General features: G+C 48.6%; 1 protein-coding gene across 1 annotated transcript in view; it reads right to left on the bottom strand.

The window, feature by feature from the left end:
- The window catches only part of MTG1 (mitochondrial ribosome-associated GTPase 1), a gene marked incomplete at its 3' end in the record, with an annotated part of 13,819 nt that continues 1,373 nt past the window's right edge, over positions 1 to 12,446 (bottom strand). The window contains exons 2-11 of the mRNA XM_015407200.1: positions 10,537 to 10,601; positions 8,865 to 8,969; positions 7,846 to 7,926; positions 5,984 to 6,040; positions 5,488 to 5,578; positions 2,380 to 2,441; positions 1,322 to 1,418; positions 845 to 926; positions 629 to 741; positions 1 to 50 (exon numbers count right to left, since the gene is read on the bottom strand). Of these exons, the coding sequence (XP_015262686.1) occupies positions 1 to 50; positions 629 to 741; positions 845 to 926; positions 1,322 to 1,418; positions 2,380 to 2,441; positions 5,488 to 5,578; positions 5,984 to 6,040; positions 7,846 to 7,926; positions 8,865 to 8,969; positions 10,537 to 10,601 (803 nt within the window). The remainder of the gene's footprint in view (positions 51 to 628; positions 742 to 844; positions 927 to 1,321; positions 1,419 to 2,379; positions 2,442 to 5,487; positions 5,579 to 5,983; positions 6,041 to 7,845; positions 7,927 to 8,864; positions 8,970 to 10,536; positions 10,602 to 12,446) is intronic.

Below are 12,446 nucleotides of genomic sequence, written 5' to 3'. Positions count from 1 at the left end.
GAAGTCGACCGCCGCAGCGTTGTAGTTGGGGGCCGTCACCGTCATGTCTCCTGCCGAGAGAGGGAAGGGAGAGGTCACTCGCACCGCGCAGTGCTGTCCGGGCAACAGGATCCAAAAGCCCCGGCTGAGCCCTGCCTCTGGAAGGAGGGCGAGGAGCAATGTTCCCTCTAAGCTGTGAAGTCTTGTGAGCAAAAATTCTACTTTGTGAGCTACTGGCGTTAAAGTTGTGAGCGAGCGATTTGGCTGCTGCATAAATTAGTCTGCTCTGGAGCCAATCCTTCCTGAGCTAAGACAAAAAGGTGTGAGTCGGAGGCTAAAAAACTGTGAGCTAGCTCACACTAACTCAGCTTAGAGGGAACATTGCCCACCACCCTCCCGGGAGGTTCACTGGTGGTGGGAGGTCCGCGTTGGCGGGATGGGATGGACCGGGCTCACGGGCCAAGCACTGGGTCCCAGTCCACACCCATCCCTACTGGCAACCTCCAGGGCCAGGCATCACCTGTCGGGCGAGTCATGCCCCTTCCACGCCAAGTCACAGAATCTCTGGGCAGACCAGGAACCAAGCAGCCGAAGCGCAGGAGGACTGGCACGTAGACAGGCTGGCTGAGAAAAAGAAAAGACGACTTACCTGTGCCCGTCAACACTTTGACTCGGCGGGTCTTGCCCAGGTGCACTGCAATGCTCTTGAGCAGCGTCTCCACATCGTCACAAGGGCTGGTCATTTTGTAGCGTTCCACGTAGCTGCAGGGCGGGGTGGGGGAGAACCGCAGGAACGGGTGAGTCAGGCCCCTGGGGGTGGGCAACCACCCCCAGCTCTCTCCCCAGCGCTATGTGATCGCCTCACCTGAACTGCTGCTGACGGTTCAGTGTGTAAAGCAGGTAATCGGCAATGACGTCCTCGCCTACCAGGTGGTCCCGGATCGTCCCTAGGTGAAAAAGCAGCAGGCTCCTAGCTGCAGGCAAAATGCCCAGACTCCAAACCACCCTTCCAGACACCTGGTAGAGGTGGATGCGAGTTAAGCCACTCTGTGCCCATCAAAGAATCCACTGGCAGCAAAAGGAGGGAACCACCAGATGTGCTGGATTCCTCCAGAAAGGTGCCGCTCCCCTGGAACTCCAGAGAGGGGCACCAAATAACCCAGATGTTCGGGCCTCAAGGCAGAGAGGAGAGCATTCAGTGGCCTGCTCGCTTCTCCTCCCTCTGGCCACGGCCCCACCGGGCCGGCTCCTCCTCCTGTCCACCCCTACCCCTACCCAGGCAGCACCATCACCGTCCAGGTGGACAGAACACCTGCCCCCCCGCCCCCCGCAGTCCCCTCACCGCACAGAGCGAGCTTCAAGCCGATCTCCACAGACTCAATTCGGGGAGACAGCACTCCGGGGGTATCCAGGAGGAACATGAGGGGCCGGTCACACACCTGGAACACAAAGGGAGGTGACGAGATTTTACAGTCTCCAAAAACTGGCGCATAAGAACATAAGAGACGCCGATGTTGGATCAGGCCAAAGGCCCATCCAGTCCAACACTTTGTATCACACAGTTCCCAGAAATACCAGTGCCATCAGGAGGTCCACCAGTGGGGCCAGGACATTAGAAGCCCTCCCACTGTTGACCCCCCCAAGCACCAAGAAGACAGAGCATCCCTTGCCCCAGAGCCCCTATCTATACCTTGTGGCTAATAGCCACTGATGGACCTCTGCTCCATATGCCTATCTAATTCCCTCTTGAAGCCGTCCATGCTTGTCGAGGTTTATAAGATTATGCATGGTATAGAGCAGGTAGAGAAAGAGGTACTTTTCTCCCTTTCTCACAATACAAGAACTCGTGGGCACTCCATGAAATTGCTGAGCGGTCGGGTTAGAACAGATAAAAGGAAGTACTTCTTCACCCAAAGAGTGATTAACACTTGGAATTCACTGCCACAGGAAGTGGTGGCGGCTACAAGCATGGACGGCTTCAAAAGGGAATTAGATAAGCATATGGAGCAGAGGTCCATCAGTGGCTATTAGCCACAAGGTACAGATAGGGACTCCGGGGCAAGTGATGCTCTGTCTTCTTGGTGCTTGGGGGGGGGAGGTCAACAGTGGGAGGGCTTCTAGTGTCGTGGCCCCACTGGTGGACCTCCTGATGGCACCTGGTGTTTCTGGCCACTGTGTGACACAGAGTGTTGGACTGGAGGGGCCACTGGCCTGATCCAACATTGGCTTCTCTCTTATGTTCTTAAGTCCAGAGTCTCCCAATCCCTCTGGTTCATCCCCTGCCATGTGTGCCCCTCTCCCACAGACAGAAGGCCCATCAATGCTTTCACAGGCACAGAATAGTTTTCCACTGTCCCTTCACATCACCTCCCATTTTTTCCCAAGGGTTTATTGTACTACCTGGATTCTGGTAAGGACAGCTCTGGTAATGCCTGGTTCCGCACCAACACTAGAGGCTTTCCCTGAGAGGAGGGGAAGAAAAAAAACCCAAGCTGTTACACACAGGATACAAGGCACTTCTCTACAAGTTCTGTGGCTACTAACTGAGAGCCAGTGTCGGGCAGAGGCGGACTCTAACCTGGAGAACCGGCTTTGATTCCCCACTCCTCCTCCACAAACCCTGCTGCTGGGTGACCTTGGGCCAGTCACGGTTCTCTCAGAACTCCCTCAGCCCCACCTACCTCACAAGGAGCCCGTTGTGGGGAGAGGAAGGCAAGGCAAGTGCAAGCCGCTTTGAGACTCCTTAAAGTAGAGAAAGGTAAAGTAAAGGTAAAGGTTCCCTTGCTCGAAAGCCAGTCAAATCCAACTCTAGGGTTGCGGTGCTCATCTCCGTTTCCAAGCCGAAGAGCCAGCGCTGTCCGAAGACGTTTCCGTGGTCATGTGGCCAGCATGACTAAACACCAAGGCGCACGGAACGGCCCTTTCCCTTCTCAGCTGAAACTGGAAGCCAGATAGGATACGGTTGTCCCGGGTAACCCTGAACCCAGTGAAGCTTCCTGCCCTTTCTGGCAACAGCCAACTAGCCTTTGGGCAGAACAAAAAAAGGTCAACTGCACAGGGGCCCAGCTGGTCCCTCTCTGGCAGTCAGATTTAGGGATGCCCATTTATGAGACAGCCAACAAGAGGGCATAGAGGCCGAGGCCTTCCGCTGACGTTGCGGCCTGGCTCTGGGATTCAGAGGCTTAGTGCCTCTGCATGTGGAGGTTCCCCTCAGTCACCATGGCTAGTAGGCCACTGATAGACTTATCCCTCCACGAATCTATCTAGTCCACTTTTAAAGCTGCCCATCCCAGGGGCCATCACTACATCCTCTGGCAGAGAATTCCACATTTTAATCACTCTCTGTGTAAAGTAGTACTTCCTTTTGTCCATCTGGAACCTACTGCCCGTCAGCTTTGCTGTCTGGGGACTTGGTTTTCCCAACTGCTGAACATTTATTGGGTACCAGAGGGAGCAATGCTAAGGAGGTTTACCTCAGGCCAAGTCCCAGCTCATTCAACAGGGCTGACTCCCAAGAGAGTGCGCTCAGTGTTACTGCTATTATTAACTTCATTTACAGCCCACCTTTTCCACGGAGACTCCAAGGCAGATTGCAAACTATGAAAAGCAATTCAACTCAGACCTCCAGTGAGCAATGTGGTAGGATTCCGGAAATTGGACAACAGTATAAACAAAAGGTGCTGAAGAAGAGGAGGAGGAGACTGGATTTATACCCCGCCCTTCACTACCCGAAAGAGTCTTAGAGCGGCTTATGATCTCCTTTCCCTTCCCCTCCCCACAACAGCCACCCTGTGAGGTAGGTGGGGCTGAGAGAGCTCTCCTGAGAACTGCCCTTGAGAGAACAGCTCTGAAAGGACTTGTGACTGACCCAAGATCACACCAGCAGCTGCATGTGGAGGAGCGGGGAATCAAACCCGGTTCTTCCAGATACAGTCTGCACTCCTAACCACTACACCAAACTGTCTCTTGAAAACTCAACTGTCTAAGGCCAAAATGAACAGAGGGGGTATGATGTTCTGCAATGTAAATATTTTGTGTTTTGTTTCTGCGATTTAATGTGGGGATTTATTTATTTTAATATAGTTTATTTGTCATTTTCCATTACAAAAAAGTAAACAAAATATAAAGTCTTGACAACAAATTTTGGAGTTTTCCTTATACATTTTTCTCTATCCATCTATCTATTTTTGCCATCTTTTTTTGAATATGTTTTCTTCTTTCTCTGTTAATATCATATTTATCTTATCCATTTCTTTTATTTCCAAGATTTTCATAGTTAATTCTTCTCTATTTGGTATTCTATCTGATTTCCAACATTTCGCTATAAGTATTCTGGACATAGTTAAGTATATATAATATCAGACATGAATCATTGAAAGTTATCCCATCTGGTCACATATTAAGGAAATATACTTCTGGTTCTAGCTTCAGGTCTATTTCAGTTACCTCTAATATTACTTGTTTTATAGCAATTTATATGCATGGTTGCTGTGGTTCAAAATGTGTGCCTTTAAGGTAGGGAAGAGGGGGGTTGGGATGGGGATCAGTGAAGTGAGTGACGAGTGGATAGTTGCTTGTCCCCCAGCAGGTGGAGTTGACTGGGTTTGTTCAGGGAGCTTTTCAAGAAGACGGGACTGAGTGAGGTGGTGTGGCAGGCGAGAGAAATCTGCAGTCTTTTTGTGGAACCCATAAGCCTAAGTGGCAAGGGGAGGGGGGAAATGATGCCTTCGTGGCAAGGTCTGTCCAGGGAACTTTAGAAGCTACCCTATTCTTTGGGCTCCACTAGAACATCTAAGGCGAAAGGAGAAATAAGCAGGAACTGCCGAGGGAGGGTAGGAGGCAGCGTAACACACGTCGCCTCAGACCACTCCAGGGAGGTGCCGTGACAGATGTGGCATTGCTAAGGGTCTCCAAAAGGGACAAAAGGTTATTAGGGGCTACAAAGACGGGAGTCTCTGCAGTAACGAACAGGAGGCACCGCAAGAATTGAATGAATGAGCATATCAATCCTGTCTCACAATAGTTCCTCGTTGGTAGTGGGGGGTGGGTCTGCAAAAGCACATGCAGGAAACTGGAAAAGAAAGAAACCCAAAGGAATGTGGCTCCACCTCCAAAGTTATGGGCACCACCCACGACTGAGAGTCAGAACTGCCACCAGGCACGAGACGTCATATAAGCTGGACTACCAGAACTTCATTGGGCTAGAAAACCTTTGTTTGTTTATTTCTGGCACCTTCTCCTTCCAGCCCCCTCGCCCCCTCCCTGCCCGCGTTCCATGTTCCTCTACCATTAACTAGCAGCAAAGATGACAGAACCGTCTGCTCAGGTATTCTGTGCGGTTCTTCAAAACAGAATGCGAAGAACAGGAAAACGTTTCCTGTCAACGAATTCCATCATTTTATTCCGACCGAGTTGTTAGGAATACCGCCCCACCCCCTCCGGGTATCACTACAAAGTTCAGTGTTAACTCATTGACAAAGCCAAAGGAACCAAACAAAAAGAAGATACCTTTTTTGAGGTGCAACCTTCTTATTGAATTGATGACTGAGGATTTCCCCACGTTTGGCACACCAATGACCATCATGGAAGTTTCAATATTCTGGAACAAAACCGAATGGGTAAGAGCCCACCTGTCACCTTTTCAGGGAGTTATTAAGAAAACTAGGAACAGGTTGCAGCACCTCCTTTGGTTCATAGGCAGGACAGGTGACCTTACAGGGCAGAGCCTGCTGGGATTCAAGTCCTGCTCAAGAACTTCAGCATCAAGAATCCAGGGACTGGGCATTCACACGCAACCAACCAGCATTTCTGCAGCGATACCGATATGGATTTGGTCTGCGCCCTGGCCTCTTCCGTGAAAGCAAAGTCGTCTCCCAAGAGAGGATTCCAGCAGTTCCCACAGGGCTGGAAGGAGAGCCTTCCTAATCATTGGCCTCGCTTGCTACCGAGGAAAACAAGAGCCACGCTGGCCCCCAGAGGATCCGACTGAGCCAGCAGGACTCACCTCAGACCTCTGATAGCGCTGGCTGCTGTGGACCAATTCTGTGACAAGGGGAACAATCTGCAAAGAAAGGCAAGAACATTTTCAGAGGAATTGCTGTGGGGTGGCTTTTCTAATACAGCCGACCATTGGCTTGTTTATGGAGTGGGTATTAAGAGCGTAGCCCTTCGGTGGTTTTACTCTATTCTGCATGACCGGACACACACAGTCTCCACAGAAGGTGCAGAATCATCAGGGTGGAATTTGTCTTATGCGGTGCCACAGGTTTCTATTCTCTCACCTACGCTGATAGACAGAGAGAGAGAGAGAGAGAGCGACAGACAGACAGACAGACAGAGAGCGACAGAGAAACAGAGAGAGAGAGACAGAGAGAGAGGCCACCGAATGAGATTATCCGGACCTTTGGGGTTGGGCATCACCAATACGCACCCAGCTCTATATTTCATTATTCAGACCTCCAGATATGTCCATCTTGGTTCTGAACTGGTTGTGAACTGGGGCACTGTGGCTGCAGTCAGGTGGCTGAGGCAGAACAAACTGAAGCTGAATCCAGATAAGACAGAGGTCAATCAATCAATCCTAAAAGAAATCCACCCTGACTGTTCCCTGGAAGGCCAGAGACTGAAGCTGAAACTCAAATACTTTGGCCACCCAATGAGAAGGCAGCGCTCACTGGAGGAGACCCCGATGCTGGGAAAGATTGAAGGTCAAAGAAGAAGGGGACGGCAAAGGATGAGATGGTTAGACAGTGTCATAGATGCAACAAACATGAAATTGAGCAAACTTCAGAGGACGGCGGAAGACAGGAAAGGCCTGGCGTGATCTGGTCCATGGGGTCGCGGAGAGTCGGACCCGACTGTGCGACTGAGCAACAACAACTGCGGGCTGCAAAGGCTGAATTCTACAGGGACCGAATCCGCTTGCCCTGGATGGAGTAACGCTGGCTTTTCCAGAGCAGGTCAAGAGCTTGGGGGTGCTGGTGGGCTCCTGCCTTGCTGCTTGAAAAGCAGGCTGGCCGGGTGGCCCAGGAGCACCTTCTCTCAGCTGTGTCTGATTTGCCAACATCCTCTTTAACCTGGCCACGCTGATCTGTGCTTCTGCGACCTCATGGATGGACTACTGCCATGTGCTCTACATGGAGCTTCCCTTGAAGACAGCTCAGACACTCCAGCTGGTTCAGAATGAGGCAGTGACTGCTGTCAGGGGCTAGCCCCTGGGAACATATGTGGCCCATTTTGAAACAGCGACACTGGGTGCCAATCTATTTCTGGGCTCATTTCAAGGCGCTGGGTATGGGCTTTAGAGCCCTTCATGACCTGGGGCCCACCTATTTGAAGGACTGTCTCCTTCCATATGCCCCTGTGCGCCAGCTACAGTCATCTGTCGGCAGCCGTCTGCTGGCTATCCCACCCCTTAGGGAGGCCCATCTGGCACTGGCCAAAGCCTGGGCCTTTTCCATCGTGACTCTGTCCGTGGGGAACGGCTCCCTGACGGGACAGATCCGGAGGCACTGCAGGGCCTGCCTGTTTGCCAGGGCTTTTGACGGGGATTTGAAGAGCAGGTGCCTTTTAAGGGGGGAGAAATTTAGGGGGTTGTTATTTTACCTTTGGTTTTAGCTGGGGATGCTTTAACTACTTTTATAAACTGCCTTGTACCAAGAGATATAAATGTTTTAATAAATAAATAAAAGAAGAGGATACTGCCCATTTCCCCCTCTCTCTGATGGATCACTGTACAAATGGCAGCAACTCAAAGGCCAGGACGAAGGGCCAGGTCCCTTTACTTCATCCACCAAGCAGGAATCAGCGATCTAGGTCACACTGCTTCCAAGTTCCATCCATAGAGACACTCTAACAGAACGGTACCTTCTCAATATTTTCATCCTTGAGGCAATCCGTGAAAAGGATGTGTTTGACCCCTTGCTGTTCCAAACATTCCAGAATCCGCTGAAAGCAAGAAAGTATCGATCAGAGGAAAGCCTGAACAGCTTACATTCAGGATACTTCTGCAAGGCAGCCTTTTGTGCTGGGGCTCTCCTGATAGAAACCACACAGCCACAGGCGTTTCGGCTCTGAGCCGCAGGAATCTCAAAGACTGTGGCAGGATCACAGACGCAGAAGGCAATGTCACAAGCAAGGCTCCCTCTAAGCTGTGGAATCTTGTGAGCAAAAATTCTACTTTGTGACCGACTGGCATTAAAGCTGTGAGCGAGCGATTTGGCTACTGCATAAATTAGTTTGCTCTCGAGCCATCCTGAGCTAGGACAAAAATGTGTGAGCCGGAGGCTTAAAAACTGTGAGCTGGCTCATCCTAACTCAGCTTAGAGGGAACTTTGGTCACAAGCATGTGGTGGTAGCGCGATCTTTAGACAATGCCTTGCACGTGGAATGGAAAAGGTGGTTGCCGCTATGGCAATCTGTTAAGTCAGTTCAACTGAACAAGAAAATATCATAAACGGCTTCCCAATGAAAGAAGGTATCAGGAAGCTACAAGCTGGGAGATGAAGCTGAATGAATCCAAGGACAAGGTCCATCTGTGCAAGTTAATACATAGCATGCAGGCTTAACAAATTTAGGAATTTGTCGTAACTAAAAGCCAATCAGTTGGCAAAAAGGTCTGCAGAAAACACAAATGATTCAGTGCGGCACTTTCTTGCTACTGCTTGATGCCGGCTAGCAAATGTTGCCTCCCCCAGTCCTGAAAACCATCAGTAAAAACTGCTCCCTGACTCTGGGTTGAAAAGCCGCCAATCAGACCAAAGAGCAAGGGCTGCTTAAGGAAAGCAAGGAGGCACCAGCCCACAGTGGTCCATCCCAACCTGTTGGTGAGTCCTGGTGTCAAACTCATAGTGGCCAATAGGAGGCAGAGCCTATCTTGGTCTTACCGATTTGTGTGTCAGGTCTGCGAGGTCCATCTTGTTCAGCACCAGCAAGTGTGGACGGACACCCAGGGCGTCCTGCAGCATAGGGTTCCGGCCAGAGAGTGGGATGTGCATGCGCTAAGGAGCCAAAGAAGGGCAGGGAATGGCAGCCCCCCCCCCCCAAAGTTTGGGTAGGCCTGAAGAAGACGTTTGGCGACTGCAGCCACAATTATGGCAATTTAAGCTGGAAAGGTCTTGACAGGCAAACACAAATTAAACCTGAGGAACAAGTCTTTGAGCCCACTGTGATGGAGATCCTGTAAGCAGGAAGGTACCGCTTTACCTATTCGGTGGGAGTGCCATCTGGTTCAGTGGTTCATAAAGAGATATCCAACATTGCCTTACTCTCCAGAATTTTTGTTACTGGATTTCTGGGGCGGTTTTTTGCTTGATAAAAATACCAAATATCTTGTCTCTACATGAGTTGCTTCTGCTTGCTTGGTTGTTGCCAGGAATTGGAAACCCGTCACAGGACCCGTGCTCAAAAATGGTACCAGAAAATCTGGGAACATTTTTTGATGGGTAGGATTATGCATAATCCGTTTTTTGGGGATTTATGTATGGTAGCTCCCTTATTTGAATGTGACAAAATATGGAAACCAGTTTTAGAATTTCTATGTGCCAAGGATGTAATTCCTTCAATGCAACACAGTTTTGATGGTTGGTCATTTTGATTTTCGGCTCTACAACAGATTGTTTATATTAATTAAAAATATATTAAATGCTTTTTAATAATTTTTTAAGAAGCCAGCCAAAATCTTTCCTTTTAACTAGGTTTTTAACCAAGGGGTCTTTTCTTCTTAGCTCTCTATAGTTCTTGCTTCTAGCTTGAGGAATGTTTTATGAATATTTTTCAGCAGTTCAGTGGTTGTTTAATGTTGGTTTTATAATCTTGGGTTGTATTTTTACACTGTTAACTGATTTATTTATTTACATTTTTTCACATGCAGTGATGCCACTTAAATAAATAAATAAATAAATAAATGACAGGTAAACCCCAGAAAGCTGGAACCCTGTCTGTCTCCAAACTTGCAGCTTTGCAGAGACCTCATTTGTTGGTATTTTACAGACAGGAACAAGCAGGGGTCATTTCGTAGAAAAAGAGCTAGGGGGACTCATTAGCATAACTCTCATTAGCATATGCCACCCCCCCTGACATCACCGGAAGTGTGTCCTCCCCACAGCCGGCGGCGACCTCCAGCGGGCACCAGCAGGGAGCTCCAAGCCCCGCCCTCCCCCCCACACCACCACTGCGGCTCTGCTGAAATGCTTTTTTCTCTCTGCATGACGAGTTAATTTATTCTGCAACAGTCTTTCCTGGACTGGCTTCTGAATGCAGAGAGGAAATGACTGTTAACAGTAGGCACTGATGCACCACAAGGGCTTGGCCTGCTCTCAGACATGGGTCATGCACAGAGAGGCAACAGTGCCATCCCATCCTGAAACCCACTGCTGCCCAGGTCCAGCCAAGCCCTTACAGTGCTTTCATGGGTGCTGAGACTGGACCTAAACGGCAGCAGCAAGGGCGACAGAGGTGGGCGTTATGTGTGGGGTGGGCTGGGGGGGAACACATTTATCCTCTGCTTGGGCTACTGAAAACCTTGCCAGGCTTCCCGTCAGACATACAGAAGGATATGCGGGCATCATGCACTTCCAGCAAACAGTCTACCTGGTGCAGGCGCTTCTTCATGTCCTTCAGCCCTACAAAAAAAGATCAGGCCATGTCAGGTGGGCAGAGAGGCTTGGCAGACTTGCTTTGGGAGGGCTCCGTGAGCAGAGGTAGCCATGTAACCTGATCCGCTTGGGGTTGCCAACTTTTGAGTCGGAAAGTCCTGGAGATATGGAGGTGGAAGGGCAGGGTCTAAGGAGGGGTGAAACTAGGCATGATGCCTACAGAGTGTACCCTCCAAAGCAGCCATTTTTTCCAAGGGGGTTGATCTTGGTCGTCTGGAGATCCCTTGTGATAGCAGATCTCCAGGCCCCACCTAGAAACTAAAAAGAAGCACAGCCGAAAAGGTGTGGGAACATAAAGAAATCAAGCTGTGTGGAAAGATGTTAATAAAATGGTTAAATAAATACTATTAGTCTCTGTGTGTAATTTATATAACAAAAATTAGTGCAAAAATTACAAAGGAGCTACTATGATATTTAGAAAACAAGAGAACATAAGATAAGCCAATGTTGGATCAGGCCAGGCCAGTGGCCCATCCAGTCCAACATTCTGTGTCACACAGTGGCCAAAAATACCAGTGCCATCAGGAGGTCCAGCATTGGGGCCAGGACATTAGAAGCCCTCCCACTGTTGTCGTCCCCCACAAGCACCAAGAAGACAGAGCATCACTTGCCCTGGAGTCCCTATGTATACCTTGTAGCTAATAGCCACCGATGGACCTCTGCACCATATGCTTATCTAATTCCCTCTTGAAGCCGACCATGCTTGTAGCCACCACTACCTCCTGTGGCAGTGAATTCCATGTGTTAATCACTCTTTGGGTGAAGAAGGACTTCCTTTTATCTGTTCTAACTCCCAACTCCAAATCATTAATAAACAAGTTAAAAAGCATTGAACCAAGTACTGATCCCTGCGGTAACCCACTACTTACCACCCTCCACTGAGAAAATTTCCCATTTATACTCACTCTCTGTTTCCTATTTATTAGCCAGTTTCTGATCTACAAAATGACTTGTCCTTTTATCCCGTGATTTTTGAGCTTACTTAGGAGCCTTTGATGAGAAAGTTTATCAAAAGCTTTCTGGAAGTCAAGGTAAACATCTGTTGGGTCCTCCTTGTCCACACGTTTATTCACCCCCTCAAAGAACACTAACAGGTTAGTGAGAAAAGATCTTCCCTTATACAGAAATAAAGTCCAAATACATAAATAAGAACTTCAGAAGAACACTGGAGTATAGATAATGCAACAAAGATTCTGGATAAATCTTTTGTTTCAACAATCTTCTTCAAGGTGGACTCCGGCTATCTTCAATAATAGATTTGCTGTGATGTTTTCAGTTCTCAAAAGTCAAATTTCAGATACCATCAAAAGTCAAATTTCAGAAGACAAATTTCAAAATGAGTATACAGATTTGTAATGGAGTACATACTTCTTCACCTTGATAGATTCCATCTGTATACTGTATAGTCATTTTGAAATATTGTCTTCTGAAATTTGACTTTTGATGGTATCTGAAATCAACTTTTGAGAACTGAAAACATCACAGCGAATCTACTATTGAAGATAATAACCGGAGTCCACCTTGAAGATTGTCAAACGCAAGATGTTGTGTTCATCTGGACTCCAGTGTTCTTCTGACATTCTTATTTAAGTGTCTGGACTTTATTTCTGTATTTTCTAAATATCCTAATAGCTCCTTTCAATGTTCCCTCTAAGCTGTAGAGTCTTGTGAGCAAAAATTCTACTTTGTGAGCTACTGGCATTAAGGTTGTGAGCAAGCAATTTGGCTAAATTAGTTTGCCCTGGAGCCATCCTTCCTGAGCTAAGACAAAAATGTGTGAGCTCACACTAACTCAGCTTAGAGGGAACACTG

Source organism: Gekko japonicus, unplaced genomic scaffold (genome assembly GCF_001447785.1).
Source record: "Gekko japonicus isolate JY-2015 unplaced genomic scaffold, Gekko_japonicus_V1.1 scaffold2412, whole genome shotgun sequence".
Taxonomy (NCBI): domain Eukaryota; kingdom Metazoa; phylum Chordata; class Lepidosauria; order Squamata; family Gekkonidae; genus Gekko; species Gekko japonicus.
The sequence above is the reverse complement of the archived record's forward strand: the minus strand, read 5'-3'. Positions and strand labels throughout refer to the sequence as shown.